This window comes from Nicrophorus vespilloides, unplaced genomic scaffold (assembly GCF_001412225.1).
Source record: "Nicrophorus vespilloides isolate i.1.1-1 unplaced genomic scaffold, Nicve_v1.0, whole genome shotgun sequence".
Taxonomy (NCBI): domain Eukaryota; kingdom Metazoa; phylum Arthropoda; class Insecta; order Coleoptera; family Silphidae; genus Nicrophorus; species Nicrophorus vespilloides.
The window spans coordinates 150,750-171,105 of record NW_017100106.1 but is presented as its reverse complement, the minus strand read 5'-3'; the positions used below and the strand labels follow the sequence as shown (position 1 = coordinate 171,105).

Genomic DNA, 20,356 nt, shown 5'->3' with positions numbered 1-20,356 from the left:
ACAAAAGCTTTAATTAAGATAAAAGTAATATAATTGTTTGACCTAATATACTTTTTAGAAAGAAAATTTGCATAATTTTATTTTATTTCAAAACGTTATTTTTTTAATAGAATTTGACAAAATGAGCATTAACAAAAAATAGAAATAAAACAGTTCGAACAACAGTTATAAAAAAATGTGCCGACAGAAAGAAATATAAGTAATTTTAAATGTTCAATTCCAATGTCCATCTTCTTTGTTTATTTTTTTTTAAGAAAATAAATGATAATTAAAATATAAAGGTTCACGTTAATTGCATATTGGATAATTTTTTACATTCGTGTCGCTTTGTTCGCACGAACGATTATGACTGTAAATATCTATATTTGCATATATACAGTAAAGCGCCAATTATCCGGCAAAATTATTATTTTATTAAATTATTTTATTTGCTTTAAAAACTTAGTGTCTATATGTAATTTTTGTTTGTTTTCCTTGTAAAATTATTTACTAACCGCGACCATGGTTTATCCGAACCACGATAAACTTGAAACCCGGATAATCGGCGTTTTATTGTATTTCAATTTTAATAAATAATAATAATAATTTATTGGCCAGACATCAATACAGAAAAAAGTAGATTCTGTAAACAAATATGATAACAATAAAAACTAAATAATAATAACAACTCTCAAAATAAATAAATTCTAACATAGATTTAAAATTTAAAAAAAAAGTATTAATAGGCTGGCCAACGGGCTATCGACCGAGGTCTTTCCGCCCGGGAACATAAATTTAATTATGAAACAATAACAATATATACATATACGGACATGTTTTTTAGGACAGGATTCCGGCATTGTGAAAGTAGTGGGAAACCGTAGTCAAGGATAGGACGACATATTGATTTGTATATGGATATTTGGCACTTTATGGCACATATTTCAGAGTTACGGAAATGACGGGATCTGGATTTAATTTTGGATTTGAGTTGTTTGGAATGGGAATTGAGATTGAGTTTATGATCAAGAAGGATTCCAAGGTATTTAACAAGTGGTGATGGGAAAATGGAATGATTATTTAACGTAACATGGGGAGACAAAGGGGATATGCGATGGTAGGGAATAAGGAGTTTGGTCTTGGATGGGTTAATTTTGAGGTGCCATTCTTTAAACCATAAAATGTTTGAAGATAGCAGGTTTTGAAGGTTAAGAATAGAGGATTGAAGGGAAAAGGCGTGGGAAATCAATGTAGTGTCATCAGCGTATTGGACATAGAAATATCAATTTTATTTTTCCTAAAATGATTGTTTTTTTTTCTCGTAAAATCAATTAGAGAAAATGTCAATTACACAATATATATATAGTTTCGTTAAAAATTGTAAATATGTAATATGTAATCATCGTTAAACGCTTCTAACGTTAAGTGAGTTACTGTATTTACTATATGACTATAACTTTATAAATACTTTACAAGGCTAAATAGCTGCATTAGCAATACTATAATTATCATTGAGGTGCATTAGTTGAATTGATTTTTCACATAAAATTTGCATATCTAAATACATACAGTAGATTTCAATTACTAATCAAAATTGTTTATATTGCGTCATTCTTATGTTAAATTAATTTGATTACACACTAATCATGCCATACACCAAGTGTACTCACGTGTACATGGAAAGTCAATAGAATTAACTGAGCATAATAGGGATTACAGAGAAACAATTAGTGCGTCCTACAATAGTGTTCAATGTACTCTGGACTAGTCAGCATTGCTTTAGTATAATAATAATTTTACAACCTGGTTGCATTGGTGTTTGAGCATGTATGAAACGAGTAGATGTGACGAGATTCTGCAGATAATACAGGATCTGCATTTCAATCAGTACAGGATCTTGCACAGAATATTAAATCAGACTGATATGCATTTATTAAATATGCATTAAATAAATCTTGTCAAATCTAATTCAGAAGGATACAAAACATCGCAAGAATATGCATTTCAAATAAATAAGTAATATATAAGAAAATATTTTATGCAGTGGATAAACATACAGCAATACCTCACATAGTTCAGGTAATCGTTACAATATACCGCATAAAAATAAACTGCACATATAGAGACTTAACTGTATAAATGGTAAAAACCGATGATTAATACAAAAATATTAGGTACTATTTTTTTTTCTAATTTTAAATTTAAATTTAGTTTTCGATTTCGATTTTTTTGGACTGTACAAAGTATCACTGTATAGTTCTTTTCTTTTACTATTATTTGGTATATGTTATATAATATTATCAGCATTATATTGCCTAGTGTATAAAATATAGAGGATAATTGACATTTTATATTTAATAATAAATTTGTTAATATGTGGCAGAAATGTTAGTAAGATATTAATTATAATTAGAAGTATATTAAATAATTCAATGTTGGCTGCAGAGTTTATAACAAATATTTAATAAGGATCATTTTATTGATTGCGATATAACTATATTATTTATACAGTAAATAAGACACACAAATATTATATATACGAAAGGTAATTATTTATGTATTTCTGTTTTAATTTCAATATTTACTTTTTAATCTTTTCTTTAACTCTATTAAGAATTTATTTCATTATATAATTATAAAGAGTCGATACCTCTCACATAGTTAAAAAAAAGAACAAGTTATTTTAAGTAATTCCAAGTTCATATTATATGAGGGTTATTTTGCGGGTATAATTATTTATTTTAGGATTCTTTGATATGTTAATAGAGATTTTATTTTCACCATGACCTTTACGACTTAAATTTCGTGTGAACACACAATTTTGGAAATAGTGCACATGCAGCGCCTATAAATTCCTTATCTATTCCTATAAAATACTGGGACACCTTAAATATATTTATGTTGTCCTAACGACTAACTTTATATTTTCTGATTAGATATTTTATGTTACTAGATTATTTTAGTAGGGTTTTTTTTTTACATTATTTCTATTTGTATAAATATCCATACAGAAAGTTTATCCATATAATATCGTGATGATGAACAAATTAATTATTTAGTATATGAGTAAATGAGATCAAAAAGTTAATTATTTATTTTTGTAATTTAATGGTTTGTTAAGAATTAAAATGAGGATTACTGCCAATTAAAATAAAGTTAATCATGATATTCATCATAAATCTAAGAAATTGTTTTAGATTTAAACTGGTATTTTATTGATGCATTCACAAAGTGGTATACATCGACCTCCAGGTGTCGGCTCTGATACATTTAGTCAGGTCGTCACCAAAATTTTGGATTTCCGTAAATGTGATAATCCACCTAATACACATAGTACTTATATATGTACTTACGTTGTTTAATTCGTCAATTATAAATACGACTGTCAGAGACAAACACTATTCATTTCTTTTCCGAAATTTTGAGAGTGTTAAGCAAATATTTTCAAAAATATAAATAGATAACTAGGTACATACTAGTTGAGTATGTCGTAGAGATGAATGCTACGATAGTTAGTTTTGCAATACTAAATCCATTATGAACTGCTTCGCGAGAAATTTGACAATAGATACTAAAGGCGAATCAACATTTAATGTTTTGGGAGGACAACATTTTGGGGACCTTTGATCTAGAGTTACCATAGTTTTCATAGTTGTGAAAAGTTAAGTAACTAAATTGTTTCTAATAAAATAGAATTTAGGTTGTGTCGCGAGATGATATATCTCTGGTCACTATGGAATATCTGGTAGTTATGTCGTTTTGGAGTCCTAGTGGAATTTTTAAAGAATAGCACTGGTGAAGTTGAAGTTTTTTTAAATATTAATCACTTCTAGTTGCTAAGAAGCTTAGATTCTAGATCTAATAATAGGACCCTTTTAAGAGTATGGTTCATATTGGACTAGGCTTTTTAGAGCACGGGTTGATGAAAATGAGTAAATTTTCCCAAATGGAGTAAACGTGTGGACGTTTGTCAATTAAAATTCGATGGTTTAATGAAAAATATTTGAATTCATCTCCCCGTAATTTACCTCATCAAAGACGGGTTAAATAAATATATTTTGGGTTAATAATTAAAAAAAAGTTCCCGGACCTCTGCTTTATAGTTGAACGTTTTACGAGTCTAAGTAGTACTAACATAAACATCTTATTTTAAAGTAAGGAACTTTATGTAGTGTATAGGAGTACAATATTTAGAAATGGAAAAAGTCTTATCCTAAAGAATGTATTTGGGAGGATTTATATATATAACAATCATCATTACATAGGGATTAAGTTTATTCATTATACATAGAATATTTCGAAAGTGAAAAATTACGGGGTAGTTATAGAAGTACATAATAGTACAGAAGGAAATAATTTTGTTAAAACAACAACAATACAATATAAATTATCTATTACTCAAGTAAGAGATTAAAAAAAAACATAATGTTGATTGTCCATTAGTACCATTTTTATTACGTGTAATATTTTAAATTAATAATAATGATAATAATATTTGAAACAGTGACATAAATCAATATACAAATTAAAACATATTTCTTAATATTAATCTTAATATTGTAATTACTATCAAAGATTATTACATTCGCAATTTTTCTCAGAATATATGAAATTGCATTTTGTTGGGTTCAATATGTGGGTTTTTTTTATTATCTACTCAATGTTCGATTTTGTGTTACATATTTTTATTTTGTTGGGGGCGGATGGAAATGCGGTTGGGATAAAATCGAGGAAAAAAGTGAATGAGGTTGGACCTATATGTGCAAGCAGCACATTCGCAATATTCATCATACAAACTCGTGTGCGGCTTTTATGTAAGCAATTTTCCACCCTCCTCCTAGAAACTCTCCCTCCCAACAACAGAAGATTTATTTCATTCGTACATCCAGGTATATACACATATATTGTGCGAATGTACCTTGCAATACGATTGATACCTTTTCCCTTTTACGTCGATAAAAATTCAAAGTACCAATGTGCCATTCTAAAGATGCAAAATGTGGCACTTTTATCGGCAATAGCAATTCGAGAAATTCAAATCAACGCAGTTATTCAGGTCTGACGCAAATAATGTAATGTTTACACACAATGTGTTTGGAATAACAGTATAGTAAATGTTATTCATTTAACCTCACGTTTCATGTTATTGAAACAATAATTTTTAACGATAAATTATAGTATCTACAAAATATACATCTACCGTCAAACATCTATTTACAAAACCATTTGCCGTAGTTCGTCCTTTCTCAATGCCGAAATCTCGTCCTAATGTAAATAATTTACCTCGGAGACTTTAGTCGTATCAAGACCAACTGCTTAGATTTAACTCAATTAGTTTAATTTTAATTAATTATTAGAATTCTAAGTAAATTTATATTAATTTATAGTAATGAACATTATTCAAAAGTTTTCTATCTTTAAGATAATAATTCCAGTTCCGTAATTTACTTGATTTATTTAATATAAATAAACATATTTGTTATAAACTTTGTGTTGTGTATATAACCTAATAAAAGTGTAAATACTGCCAAACATCTTTATTTCAATCATGAATGATAGAATATTAGTTTTTTCCTAATTATATTATTATAAATCAAATTAGTTCCTTCAGATATTTGTATTTCGAAACCCTTATTCCTATCATAATTATATGGCATATATTTTCAGGTCAATATTGATAATATCGAAAAAAAATACATAACAGAAACTAGAATGCTCAGATTCTAAACTTTATCCATCGCTGCTGTCAAAACAAAAAGTGAGCTATTTAAAATCCGGTTTGCTTTGTTATTCACGGATTATTTTCAGTTTTTATGAACTTGCTAAACTCTTTTCATTAAAATGTTATACTTTACATTTTATTGCACTTTTCTTAACAATTAACAATCAACTTTTCTTTCATTTTGATAAGCACAATCAATTCTGACCATAATGAAATAAGTCACTAAACACATTAAAAACTGTATATTCGTTTTTCTAGCGTGGACTTAGTTTTACTAAAAAATATTAATACACTATTGACCTCAATTATTCCATCCAGGAAATAACAATATTTAAAGACAAATTCGTATTCATAAAAGACAAAGGTGGAAAATTTTATATTTGTTTGGTTCTTGACATTCTATGTGCATTAATTTGTTGTATATAATTTCAATAATAAAGCAATGGAAAGTTTAAGGTGAATCCGCAAGATGCAAGTTATAGTGCGGATTCAATCTGTCCAGATTAATTTTAATGTAGAAAATAATAATAAACTATGAAACATATACATACATTATAGTTTAATCTCCTTTATGTAGACAAGTCTCTTTTTGTACAGTTTTTGTCCTATACTCCAGGACAGTGATCTTAAATGTATATATTAAAATTTATAAGAATATTAATAATAAAAATAGAAAAAATATATTGGGGCGGATGAAGTGGTGCGGAAACAAATCTCACTCTATGCGAGTTATTCATGTACTTTGTTGTGATACTGTATAAAAAATGTACCTGGCGCTTTCGCTAATTATAATAACGTACATATTGATTTACTTTTTCAGTTTGGTTCGTGAGGTGATGGCCGTGAATGTGAATATGCGTGTAGGAATCCATACAGGCCGGGTGCATTGTGGAGTTCTAGGGCTTCGAAAGTGGCAATTCGACGTTTGGTCTAACGACGTGACACTCGCCAATTACATGGAAAGCGGCGGCATCCCAGGGTTTGTATTCAAAGCATTCCCTCCATCCTTCCTTCCAAACGATCCACACAATACATTTAAATAAATAAATTCCGTAAACAGTATCAAATGAAAAATAGTACCCCCTTTGAATGTAATGATATTTGATGCAGGTCCACGTTTTCTCCCGCTTCGCATTCAAATTATTCGCAAATATACGCTATGCATCATTTTTATTCACCTTCTTTCTCGTGTATGCAATACCTTCTTCTTTTTTGTTCACACAGGAGGGTCCACATAACAAAGGAAACCCTTCGCTGTCTGAATAAGGATTACGAAGTCGAGCCGGGTCAGGGAGGCGAACGCAATTCATATCTCAAAGATCACAACATCGAAACTTATCTTATCGTCGCGTCTTCTTATAGAGGTGTAAGTATGAGAAATATGTAACATAATGAAATCAATTTCAATGCAGTTTTCTTTAGTATTTATGGTGTACAATCTTAAATAACCTCGATTAACAAATGTTTAATTTTACAAAATTTCTTTGTTAAACGAAACTTCAAATTTAACACTGATCGCTTCATAATAACTCTTTCTTACATCACGATCATTTTCACTAAAAATAAATTTAATATTTTCTGTTATTTAACCCTTATATAAACCTTCTATTTTTAACATTTTTCCGTCAGGAACTTTTTTAATTTTGTCTTCACTTTTGTTGTCTTCGTTGCTAACAAGGTTTTGTTGTCCTGGATGTTATTTTGATCCTTAAGATTAACTTTTGACTATATTTTGTCCAATGGTTGTTTTTCATGATGCATTGAAATATTGTTTATATCAAATGGGGTTCGTTACATCGTAACTTTGCTCTCAAAAGTAACGATAATCGAGGTATGAGAGATTGTTTTTACTTGACTGAAATTGAAATATTTTATAGTATATATATTTAAATATTATTATAGATTTGAAAATTGAACTAATTATTTAATAATACGAACAACTCTACTTTTCTAAATTATAAGTGATACACAATTAAATAAATAATTCACTAATTAGGAGAAAATATGTATGAATGGTTGTAAGTAATTACAGGAGAATTACAACTTAATTAATATTACATAAAAAATAAATATATATAATATATTGCACATTTTTCTATGTACATTTTAATTCCATTTCAGTTTTCTTTGCATTTTACTGGAATCTTAAAAGAAACTTTTTTCATTATTATTTCAAATATTCTTTCAAATCATTTTACATTCTCTTTACCGCGTCCCCTAGTGTTTTGTGATGAGTTCATTATTGGGAACGTTACACTTCCAAATTACCTTTCTACCCGGTCACAAATTGATTTGAAAGGGAGAAAATCTTTCACAAAAAAAAATCCTTCCGCGTTGTCTCTGCCTTTCATCAAAATCCCTTATTATATTTTTTTTCCCTTGCTCTGTCTGTATTAAGTATTAAATAACTTTCTCTTTAAACTTTATGTTGTGTTTTTTGTTGAAAGGAGATTTTCTTTTCGTTTTCCGATTCAGTTGACTAACTTATTTTGAAGAACGATATTAGCTCCGATCTTCCATGTCAGTATTTTGTAGACAATCTTGTATTTCAATTTCCTGTTTTCGCTGATCGTTTCAGATGTATTTTATTTTTGAATTTAGATGAGAAATCATTGGCATGTGACTTAAATTCAATTAATATTATACAAATAATTTAGAATAAAATGAAGCAAAGAACTGTGACGGAAGTAATTTTAGAGTTCCATTCGACTAAGACGATGGACGACAAGATTAATTATTATTTCGTTTTACTTTGCCACAGTTTAAAGCTACTTTGCATAACTATTAGTTTGTTGAAACTTATTTCTTGGGTCATTACGTGCTCACAGGGATTAGGAACTAACTTACAAAAGCTGAACACAAAACAATATAATATAGTTACTCCCTCTGTCCGAAAATATGGTATACATTTGAAAGAAAATCTTAGATTATCTAGAGTTTTGAAAGCAACTGTCAATACTCATTATACTTGTATTGTTTACATTAATAACTAAATAACATAACATATATGACAGTAGTTGCTTTAGAGTTAGGTTGGAATTTCAATTTTAACCCAAATAACGTGAATTTACAAAGAAGAGATGCCAAATCGAAGCAATTGAACAACGTCATGGTATCTTGTAACAGCTATTACAGTGTAGGAAGGACAAAGAAAAATTAGAACACGTTTCTACTGATAGTTGTATTATTCAATTTAAGCCACATACAATACCGATTTAAACATAATTTTACTCATTTTAATTACTATAACATAAAGCTTCTTCAAAAAGAATTGTTAATATAATAGACAGAAATACTCGTTATTCATAACATTACAATTATCTAATCAATTATGCTAATAGGAGGAGGAAATTCCAATAAATTTCCCCACACAAATACAGTAAAACTTCGTCGTGAAGGTCGATTAGCTGTAATGTATACAAAATGTATTTGTTCAAAAGACACGTTTAACAAGGCTAAATCTCACTTTAACTAAATTTGGATTACACTAAAATTATTTATATTTAGTTATATTGTGATAATAAAATGAATTTCATATTCAAATAGTATTTATAAGGATCGCGAAAATATTATTAGATTTTTTTTTAGTTTTAATATCTTTACAAATTAAAATAATTTTTATAAGTTTATGTTTTCTACAGTATAGCATATATACATTCATTTGTTTATTTTTCAAAAAATATTTTAATTTCTAACAATCTGATGACACATTTTTTGCACATTGCATTTCGCAACTGTGGGACACATTGCCATGATGAAAAATCAAATTTGACATTAATTGAACAAACATTGGATTGCACTTTCTTACTTAGCAGACATTTTCTCCAACTAAATAAAATAAAATTTCCATGCGAGATAAAATAAAGACGATAAAAATGAAACTTCGTAAATGGATTCGATGAAGAGAATCGAATATTTTAGAAACGTTTCCAAATTATTCTCAAATAATTACAAATTTTGAATTTCTTAAGAAATAAAGAATATTCGCAATAACCTTTTGTTTCTACATAACTTTGCGAAAAGGGATATTCCACAATGGTCAATATTAGAACAAAACAACGTAATCGAATCCATGCATGCGAATAGCATGAGTAAAGCAATTAAAGTGAGAATACAGCAATTAGTAAAGTATATTCAACAACAGAACTCTCATTAATCGATTGATCTGATCAATATACTAATAAACAAAATTGTTTATATGATGACAATATATGTGGATAGAAATATGGACCAAAAAAAACAATATTTTTGTTTCAGAGTAAACATTCTCCGCAAAATTTTTCACTTAACGGCAACGTTTCTAAGGAGATGAGGATGATGGGTCATGGAGCAGCATCGAAGAAGACAAACGCGAAGTAATCTATATTTGCGTTTTATTATTTAAGCATCGTTAATTTTCATGAGTTCCAGGCTGGGATTCAGTGAGACCGTGGACGAGAAGGACCCCGAGGACGAAGTGAATGAATATCTTATGAGGGCTATTGATGCGAGGAGCATCGACAGGCTGAGGGTGGAGCATTGCCGCATCTTGCTGTTGAACTTTAGGGATCCGCAGAAGGAGGCTAAGGTTCATAACAATTTTTAATTGTAAATATTATTTTCAATTTCTCTCTTTCTCTCTATGTCCTCCCATTGACACTGTACAAAGCCACAATTTTACGTCGATCAACATCTGTTTTTACTTTTTTAAATTTAATTTTTAATGAGTTATACGTCGATGAGTGGTCGGCTCTAACTGCTCTTTTTTTGTGTAATCTGTTGCAGTACACGCGAGAAAGGGACCGGATGCTCAATTTGTACTTCTTTTGCTCCATAATGTGTTTCGCTGCCGTATTATCCGTACAAATGCTAGCTTTAAAGACGTAAGTGCTTTACTAACGAAGGGATTAATTGCTAAGGGAGCCAGACAAATAAAATAAGGAGGCTTATGCTTACTTTTTTTCTACTGTTTTCTTTAAGGACGTTGCATCTTCTCTTCGTCGTCCTGCCATTAGGAATCCTCACCGTCTTCATCCCCATCATTGTACATATAGATAAAGTAGATGTAAGTACATCTGCATTAATAATTCACCGCAAAAAACATTTTTCTTTTAAATAATAAATAGTATATATGCTTTTATAAATTTATAATATTCTAAAACAAGCAATACCTTGCATAGTTAATCGTACTATGCGATGTTTCGCCAATATCCCGGACTATTTGAAACTGGACAAATAGAGAAATACATACAAAAATAAACCACAAAAAAATGGATTTTTTAGAATCTATTTTTATTTTGCTGAATTAAAATTTAATTTGTTTTGACATTTTCAAACTGGACTATAGTGAATCTGGGCTGATCCAAGCCGCACAATACGAGATAATGCTGTCTGTATACAGGTACTCCTCACTTTACGACCGAGTTCCGTTCCGGCGACTATGTCGTTAAGCGAATTGATCAATAAGCGAGGAGATTACGCCGGAAATATAGAATCGTTGTAAAATTATAAAAAATATGCAACAGACTTATTCATATTGCAGGTCGAAACTCGATTGGACGTAAGTGCGAGTAGTCGTAAAGTGAGGAGTACATGTATATATATATACAAACTAGTTATTTTGAATAAAAACGTTAAACTTATGAATTTTGTTTCATTATTTAAGAATACTTACAAAGCTAAATTCAGTTCCCGGTGTAAGAGTAGTTTCTATTTCGGGAAATATATATCAATTAACATTAATTCTTAAATTATTTTTGCTGATTTCAGTTGTTATATTTTATTTATATGTATGTGGTTCCTTAAATATTAAATAAAATGAAAACTTATACGGATTTAAGTCATTTATAGATTTCACTTAAGAAGCACTTTGTAAAAAAATATTTAATACAGGAATTGAAAAACCACTTTTTGTCTCAGTATTATACTTTGTATTTATTTCTGTTCGCAGAAATGTTACAGCGGCCTACTGAGACTCTCGCACCACATCCATAACAATCGAAACGTTGCTCAAGTATTTTCTCTTATAATGGCCTCCTCCATATACACCATGGCTCTCTTCCAGACCGTAAGTCTTCCTTACCACCTAATTTAAAATTACTCTGCCAGTTTCTTCTATTACCGCAATATACACCATTCCTTTCTCTCTAATTTATAGATTTATGTCCCAGAGGAAATCCGATGCTTGAACGTAACACTCCACAGAACAATCTCGGACAATCTGACGAACAAAACCGCGGATCCATCTCAAACTGTTGCTCAGAATAAGGATTGTCTTCCGTATTTCTTGGTCGACGTAAACATATCGCATTCTTTTATATCCAACATACACTCACATGCCATTTCCTTGTAGATGATTCTTTTACTGGTTCTTTTATCGATGATCGGATGCGCCGTCTACCAAGTTCTTATTTCACTTGTCAAGACTGTTATCTTACTGGCAGCTTTTACTGGTTATCTTCTAATCTACATCAATTACAACCATGACGCGGTGACATCAATGAGATTTTTGTAAGTATTTTAATATATGAATATGTAATTATTTCAAAATTATGAGCAACTATTTTTATATATAATTATAGTTCAGAAAACTAAATTAACAATTTCAAACACAAAGAAAACATTAGACCTTTACAGTAGGCTATAATTAAAATATTAAGTATAGTACATAGGCCATACTTAATATTTTAAGCATTTTTGTGTATAATAATTATTTATATTTAATATACAGCAAAAATATTAAAGATAAAATAAATACATGATTTGTGATATAAATCTGAGTTTATTACACATTTCATACGCTGTTTTCCATTAGAAATGATGCAGTAATCCTTAGAGGCTTAAAAGCTTATGTTTTACAATCCCGAAGGTTTTATTTATTATAGTAAAAGTAATATTTACAACATTTATAAGCTTCTTAGAAATCAAATACTTTTTTTAAATATTGCATTTCTTTTAAAAAAGTTAGAGACTGCATATTACAGAGTTAAAACAATAATGTGAGAATTAAATAAAAAAATATTGAATTCCTAAAAATACATCCACAAAAGGCACCTAATTAGTTCTATTAAATATAATAATTGTAATATTTATAAAAGAAAAAATGTATTACGTTGGAACCTCTCTTAACCAGCACCTCGCATAACGAGCAAAATAAATAGTAAGAAAATTAATCGTATTAGTTAGGGAAAATTGTTTTACTATATGAGTAAAAATCCGGAAATTTTGGAACGGTTAAGCGAGGTTCCACTGTATATAAATATTTATAATCAATAATAATAGGCAAAAAATGTTATATAATTTTATAAAAGTGAATAATATTTTATTATTTACTATAAAATAAGAGTTGCATATCTTTTTTACATTTCATATAACACTAATATATGCAAAATAGTATTTCCTTTTCTACGGCAATTTCATTAAAATATTGCTTGATTGATTTTCTCTATATTCTTTTACGATTACTCTGAATCATACATTTGACTTCATATAGGTGAAGGTTTTGATACGAAGATATAACTGAAAAGGCGATTCATGAAATTGATGGATTTCCCTTATTTGTTCTGACATTTCCAAGGGGAAACGTCTGAAAAGTTTTCGTTTTTATTGATTGACTCAATATCTACTTTCATTTTCTTTTTTCAATATTTCCTTTTCCAGTTTTGTTCAGTTCAGTGAACATATGTTTGCTTTTATTTCTCTTTTAAAAACCTAGATTTCCCTAAGGTTCGCTTATGAATTTTTAAACTATTGTTTACTGATAACAAAGGTGTAACAAAGTAACAATGATTGTAATAATTTTCAAGTAGAAATTATCTTAAAAAGAAAACCCTAATAAAGAAAATATCTAAGTAAAACTAACAATTGTAACATTTAATTAAAATTTTTATGGGTCTTAAAGGTCTATTCTGTAATTAATAATAAAGCAATTTCATATAGACATAAAGTTAGAAAATATTTCAGGACTTTTTCTGTTTAAACTAGATACACATGTTGCATTTGCAACCAGAATCATGTTAAAGTATAGTCCTTATATTTCAATAAACCGCCTAAAATTTATTCCAACAATTGCTCTTCTTCCGAATGCGATAAACTTTCTGCAGTGGATGTTGTATTAATGTTGAACTATTCAGGCCCAATTGTAAATTTTAAAAATGCTGTGTAATACATTTCCGAGTCATGAATAGAGGGAAATGAGTCCACTTCTCCTGTATCAAGTTTCTTTTGCCACAAATTTAATTTTAACATTGTAGCCTTTACTTTATCTTGAACGTGAAACAATGAAATTTCTTTGCATTGCAACGATAAGTTGAAATAACTTAGAACAGAGAATACGTCTGCTGACTATGCCAATTTACAGAGTCATTTCCAGTCATGATACAGTTTTTCAGATCAAATCAAATTAATCGCTTTAGAATTCATACATTGGTATGAAAATGAAGCTGAGTATAACTACTTTCCATTTCTTCACACATTTGCGAAACAAGTAGTACATTCAAAAAAATTTCTGTAGATCAGCGGGCAACTTACGTGTTGCCAAAGCCTCTATAATATAATATAAGCGTATATAATGTGTGGATATCAATCAATTTTGTTCTCCTGCATAAATTAATTCATAATATTAAATATATCTTCTTCTGTTGAATGACTTGATAAAAGCTGGCAATATAAAAAGTCGTCATGACCACACTTTGTAAAGCACTGCTACACTATAAACGCCAACGGCGTAACTATTCCTAGTCGCCCGCTTGTCTGATAGGTATACATCTCTGATGATTTAAACATATTTTTGGCTTTAAATTGCTACTTTTCTTATGAATCGCCCGTTATGATCAAAAGTTTGGCCACCCCTGGTATAGACAAACTAGTGTTATATAATCATTGTCTATTTAAGTTAATAACTAGAACCAAGCCAACATTGGAAAGTTTCGAGTAAACTTTGTAATGATTCATAAATATGGCAAAGATAATTTGAGCGACTACATAAATATTGACAGTTATAAATAGTTTTTATTAAATTGAATCTAGTTTAGAAAGAGATTAATTTTAAAATTATTGAAAAAAATATGTGTACGTCTAATGATATTCATTAAAATTGCAGTGTCGGTGGCTTATGGTCGGTTAAATCATTAATTGCTGACGGCGTATTTACACGCTCCACATGATCCAAAGGCTTATTAACGTATATATACGCTCCACTGATAATTTAAATTATACATATAAATTTTTAATCATGAGCTTTGGGAGGGCGTACTGCTACCAATTCTCGCAATGAACACGTTAAGTACAACCAATTTAATTCTAATTGTTAGAGCTGTAAATATTTTTTTCATTAATTGCATATTTTATTTATATCAATAATTACAAAATAATTAAGTAATTATTGAAATATTGTTCAATTAAGCTTTATAACATTTGTATTGCAGTCTGATATGAATTAATTACCACAAAAATATTTAGTAATTTAAATAAATTCTGTAATTAGGATAATATACCTATTATGCTACAAAATTATGCATAAATGTATATATTTTATTAAATAGTATGTTCAGATTATAAAATTTCAAATAATTTATATATAATACAAATCAAATTAATGTTAACACTACTTATGCTTGACATTAATTAATATTGCAGTTTATCATTAACCTAAAAAGTAGAAAAAGATGAAAAATGTAACAAATAATTATATTTCTTTATTCTCAACTAAAAAATGACCGAAATTTTGATAAAAATTCCTAACTTTGATTTTGTTGTCTCCTTTGAACTTTCGGGAATTTCAAACAAAATTCAAAATTCCTAATACAAATTCTTAGCTTTCGTTTCTAAAACTTTTATGTCATAGAGATTTCCTGCTTATATTGCGTCTTTTTCTATAATATCTTTGACGTATATTATATATATTTTCATAAGAAATTCTTGGTCCAAAATAATAATATGTAAAGTGATACAAAGGAATTTTCAATATTAATAATACTAGTTTGGCAGAAGTTTGAATATTGAACAATTGTAATATAAAAAAGTTCTAAAGTTTCGATAAAATATGTTTTTAGAAATAATAGCCCGGGCTTTTATGCCAAAATATATATTGTTAAATTAAATAAATAAATATAATAAGTATAACGATTAATTATAGTGAATGTATTGAATGTATGTAGAAGTTTGAAAAATGATTAAAAAATAAATATTATTTTATATTATTTGTTATGTCGTGGAGCAATAACTGTGGTCAATAGCATAATAACAATAATTTTGTTGCTTAGTATTACTGTTATAACATCATAAATTTAGATATTTTTGAAAATGAATTTGTAAATAATAATAATATTAGTTACAGTAATTATACAATAAAAAATATAAAAGTAAGTAAGAAAAACTTAATGAATGATGAACTTAAATCTGAAGTTTTTAAATATTTTAATAATAATTTTTAATACATTAGTTAAACAATGATAAAAAGGATGAAATAAAAGAATATATGAATCATTTTACAATGCAAATTAATAAATATTAAATTATTAATTGTAAGTTAATTGTTTTTTTATTTTATTATGACTAATATTTTATAATTTTATTCAAGAAATGGAATAATAAAAATCGATACGTCCTTAGAAATATTAAACGGAATTAATTTTCGTAATTGACACGTCGAAAGGGAGACAAGTCTGTTGATTGCACAATCTTATTAAAGCGTAATATGTAATTCAAATATGCTGAAGCTGTCAGTCAAACTGTCGCGACTGTCACATGAAATTAAAACATTATTCTACTTAGCTGACGAGTCCGAACGGAATACGCTTCAAATACTCCCCGTTCAAAAACAAATACGTCCATAATTCCTTGCATTATTCTAAATGCGTCGAAGCACGTACACTAATTATTCAGTAAACACGTTCAATTCGTTTGTTTGCATATCGATTTAATTGGAACACGTCTCCAAGCGTAACTAAATTAAAAACAAATGTAGTTGTGCAACCAGTTTGTCGTTTTTGTCTGCAAATTATAAATATTCATTTCATAATAATAATACTGTATATTGAGAGAGTATTAGGTGAACCGGAAAATAATGTCGATTTTTTGGTTTAAATTCAAACAAATAAAGTTTTAACTTATTTTTATTTTCAATCAATGATGTAAACACCATCATCAACAACCTTTTGCCATCTAGTGTGCAAATTTTCAATAACGGATCGATACAAATCAATTAGATTTTGACTAAAATATTTGGTGATAGCATTTTGGATATCATTTAAATTTTAAATTTTTTATCACAAATAAAGTGTTGTAGCGATCGGAATAAATGGAAATCCGATGGTGTATTGTCGGGCGAAAATGGCGGGTGAGACAGTACTTTCCAACCCAATTCATTATTTTTTTCCAGGGTTCACTTTACGTAGTGCGGACATGCATTATCGTGTTGCAGAATAACGCCATTTCCGTTGACAATCACTGGACACTTTTCAATTAAAGATTGATTTATTCCATGCAATTGTTCACAGTAAAGGTCTGCATTCACAGTTTGTCCTGGTTTGAGCACTTCCAAATAAACGATTTCGCGAATACTACCTTTTGCATTTTTGCATTCTTCGGATTATGATTATGCCCAAACACTTGCCCATACTTTACCAATCTGCTGCAAATATTCTTAGATGGTCGACGACGGTTGGTTATGAGTGTTTGACAGTTCCTCGATTGTCTTGACATGAATTTGCTTCCACTTCCGCTCTTAACATGCTAAGTTTTTGGTCTTCCTGATCGATACGGGTCGGAAAAATCAAAGTTACCGGATCTGAAGTTAGAAAACCAAATCAACAAAAGTACATTTAAAAAAATATATAAATATACAGCGCTAAAATTTTAGTAAAACAAAGTAAAATATTAATTAGTTTATATTTACAAAGGTCCATGTTTTTCACGTTAAATTGACTACTATTGCCAATTATTTTGATTGAAATGAACTTTCAAATGATTCTGTTTTGTATACATACTTCAACAGTATTAATTGGCGCATCTAGCTACAAACTACCAATTAAAACGTATTGGCTTAATTATGGTATATCAAACAGAATTTTACGCTGAAACAGTAAAGTCTAATTTTTCCAAATATTTATTTATTTGTTAATATGTTGGGTTTTATGTTCTACGTGATTTAGCTTTATTTTTGAATATGCATTTAAATAGTGCTAGAAAAAATATATTTAACCAAAATTTAAACCTTTTCCAACAAAAACTGGAATATTTCGGCAGATAGACTTCGTTCTAAATTAGTCTAATAATATTTTGTAAACAATTACGAATATAATATAAATAATATTTAAAAAAAAATATATTAAAAACGATAACATTTCGCTTGATAGAATAACATATTTTGAGTATATAAATTACACAATGCATATATTATTAAAGTGATATTTTTAGATATAAAGGGTGTTCCAAAATTAAAGATAGATTTGAATTAAATAGAAAACAGAGCAAATGGCCTCCACAGCTTTGCTGGCACATACACACTCTTTTATAAAAAATTTCCATGACCATTTTGCTTAAATGTGGCTGAATATTGTTGATGCAGCGTTTAATTTCTTCTTGTAATGCAGGGGTGGTTGTGGGCTTGTTGACATAGACCTTTGACTTCAAATAACCCCATAAAAAGAAATCTAATGGTGTTAAATCACAAGATCTAGGGGGCCAATTCTGATCACCGAAACGAGAGAGTACACGACTAGGAAATGGCTCATGTAGTAATTGAATTTTTCACGGGCTGTATGGCATGTGGCACCATCTTATTGAAACCACATGTTTATATCAATTTCATCTAACTGGGGCAGAAAAAAGTATGTTATCATGTCGCGATATCGAGCACCAGTAACAGTCACTGCTTGACCAGCCTCATTTTCTAAAAAGTATGGTCCAATGATGCCTCCAGCCGAAAATCCGCACCAAACAGTGACATGTGGATGCATTTGTTTTTCGACAATCACATGTGGGTTCTCCGGACCCCAAATGCGGCAATTTTGGCGATTAACGAAGCCATCAAGGTGAAAATGTGCTTTATCGCTTAGGATGATTTTGCTCGAAAAATTAGCATCCACTTGTTAATGCTCAATAATGTATTCAACGCTCCACTTTTACTAACTCTAACCTCTCAGCTAGCAAATTGCTTATTTTTTGGGGTAGCCAACACTTTACTGGACAAATGGCAGCAAATTCAAATCTTTCGTTATTTTTGGGACACCCTATATTTATAAATTTAAATTGTTACTGGTATATGTGTAAATAATAATTATTTATATAACAATATCTATGTTTAAAACTATTTTTATTGTGTTATTGTGTTTTAGGACAACCTATGAGGTGACATTGAGTATGCAGTATATCAGTATTGTAATTACAGTCGGGTTCTTAATAGCGCTTGTATTGCATGGACAGCAAACAGAAGCAACTTACCGATTAGATTTCGTTTGGAAATTACAGGCAACAGGTTTGAAATTAAAATCTTGATATTGTTTGATTATGTACGTAAATAATCTATTTCAGAGGAAAAAGAAGATATGGAACATCTCGAAGCTTACAACCGCAAATTATTGGCGAATATACTTCCTGTTCATGTTGCGGAACATTTCTTGAGCAGTGATAAAAACAATGACGTAATTATTAAAAAATGGTTATGTGTTAGTTTGGTTTTAATATTTTTATATGTAGGAGCTCTACCATGAGCAATGCGATTTTGTATGCGTGATGTTCGCTTCAATTCCAAACTTTTCCGAGTTCTACGTCGAGTTGGAAGGGAACAACGAGGGCGTGGAATGTCTGAGATTATTAAATGAAATAATCGCGGATTTCGACGAGATGCTTTCCGAAGATCAATTCAAGTACATTGAGAAAATTAAGTCTACTGGAGCCACTTACATGGCTGCTTCTGGTATTTAATAAAAAGTTTTAGTAAATACTATTTTGCATTATTTGTTTGTTTTGTTTGTTAGGCTTGACGCAAAGCACATGCGATATGAAGGATTTCAAACACGTAACTGCGATGGCCGATTATGCATTGAGGATTAGAGAGCAGTTAGCTGTCGTGAATGAGCATTCCTTCAACAACTTCCGAATCCGGGTTGGGATTAATGTTGGTCCCGTTGTTGCGGGAGTTATAGGAGCGAGGAAACCCCAATACGATATTTGGGGCAATGCAGTTAACGTAGCCAGTCGCATGGACAGCACAGGAATCGTCGATAAGATTCAAGTAAAACCCACAATCTAAATAGTGCTGCAGCAATCGAAGACAGTCCACTTACATCCGATTATTCCGCAGGTAACAAAAGAGGTTTATCAAATCCTCCACGCAAAGGGATATCCGCTCACGTGCCGCGGTACCATCGAGGTCAAAGGTAAGGGCAATATGGAGACCTACTTTCTGGATGGCAAGTGCAGGACATCGGCAAACGTCACCCTCAATCCGCTCTGCAACATTGATGAATGTGATAGCTTCCCGAAGACCAACATCTAAGTCAATTAAAGCGCAGCTGCACATCCCAATTCCACCACCTCTGTTGATGTAAGGAAGAGAATTCAATTGCTACCGCTTTCGAACGGATCGCGACTACAACTTCAGCAGGAAAGAAAAGACAGTGTAAATAAAACTAAACCTAATTGAAAGAAAAGGATATATGATAAATCGATGTT

General features: G+C 29.8%; 1 protein-coding gene across 2 annotated transcripts in view; it reads left to right on the top strand.

Moving 5' to 3' along the window:
* LOC108568296 (adenylate cyclase type 6) overlaps nucleotides 1-20,348 on the top strand; it is a 134,362-nt gene extending 114,014 nt beyond the window's left edge. For both annotated transcript variants that reach the window (XM_017929285.1, XM_017929286.1), the window contains 14 exons: nucleotides 6,522-6,680; nucleotides 6,926-7,067; nucleotides 9,959-10,056; nucleotides 10,112-10,268; nucleotides 10,466-10,563; nucleotides 10,661-10,745; nucleotides 11,631-11,747; nucleotides 11,838-11,975; nucleotides 12,033-12,190; nucleotides 19,018-19,157; nucleotides 19,214-19,323; nucleotides 19,379-19,598; nucleotides 19,660-19,916; nucleotides 19,986-20,348. In XM_017929285.1, coding sequence (XP_017784774.1) covers nucleotides 6,522-6,680; nucleotides 6,926-7,067; nucleotides 9,959-10,056; nucleotides 10,112-10,268; nucleotides 10,466-10,563; nucleotides 10,661-10,745; nucleotides 11,631-11,747; nucleotides 11,838-11,975; nucleotides 12,033-12,190; nucleotides 19,018-19,157; nucleotides 19,214-19,323; nucleotides 19,379-19,598; nucleotides 19,660-19,916; nucleotides 19,986-20,180 — 2,074 coding nt within the window. In that variant the 3' untranslated portion in view covers nucleotides 20,181-20,348. The remainder of the gene's footprint in view (nucleotides 1-6,521; nucleotides 6,681-6,925; nucleotides 7,068-9,958; nucleotides 10,057-10,111; nucleotides 10,269-10,465; nucleotides 10,564-10,660; nucleotides 10,746-11,630; nucleotides 11,748-11,837; nucleotides 11,976-12,032; nucleotides 12,191-19,017; nucleotides 19,158-19,213; nucleotides 19,324-19,378; nucleotides 19,599-19,659; nucleotides 19,917-19,985) is intronic.
* The last annotated feature ends 8 nt before the right edge of the window (nucleotides 20,349-20,356 follow it).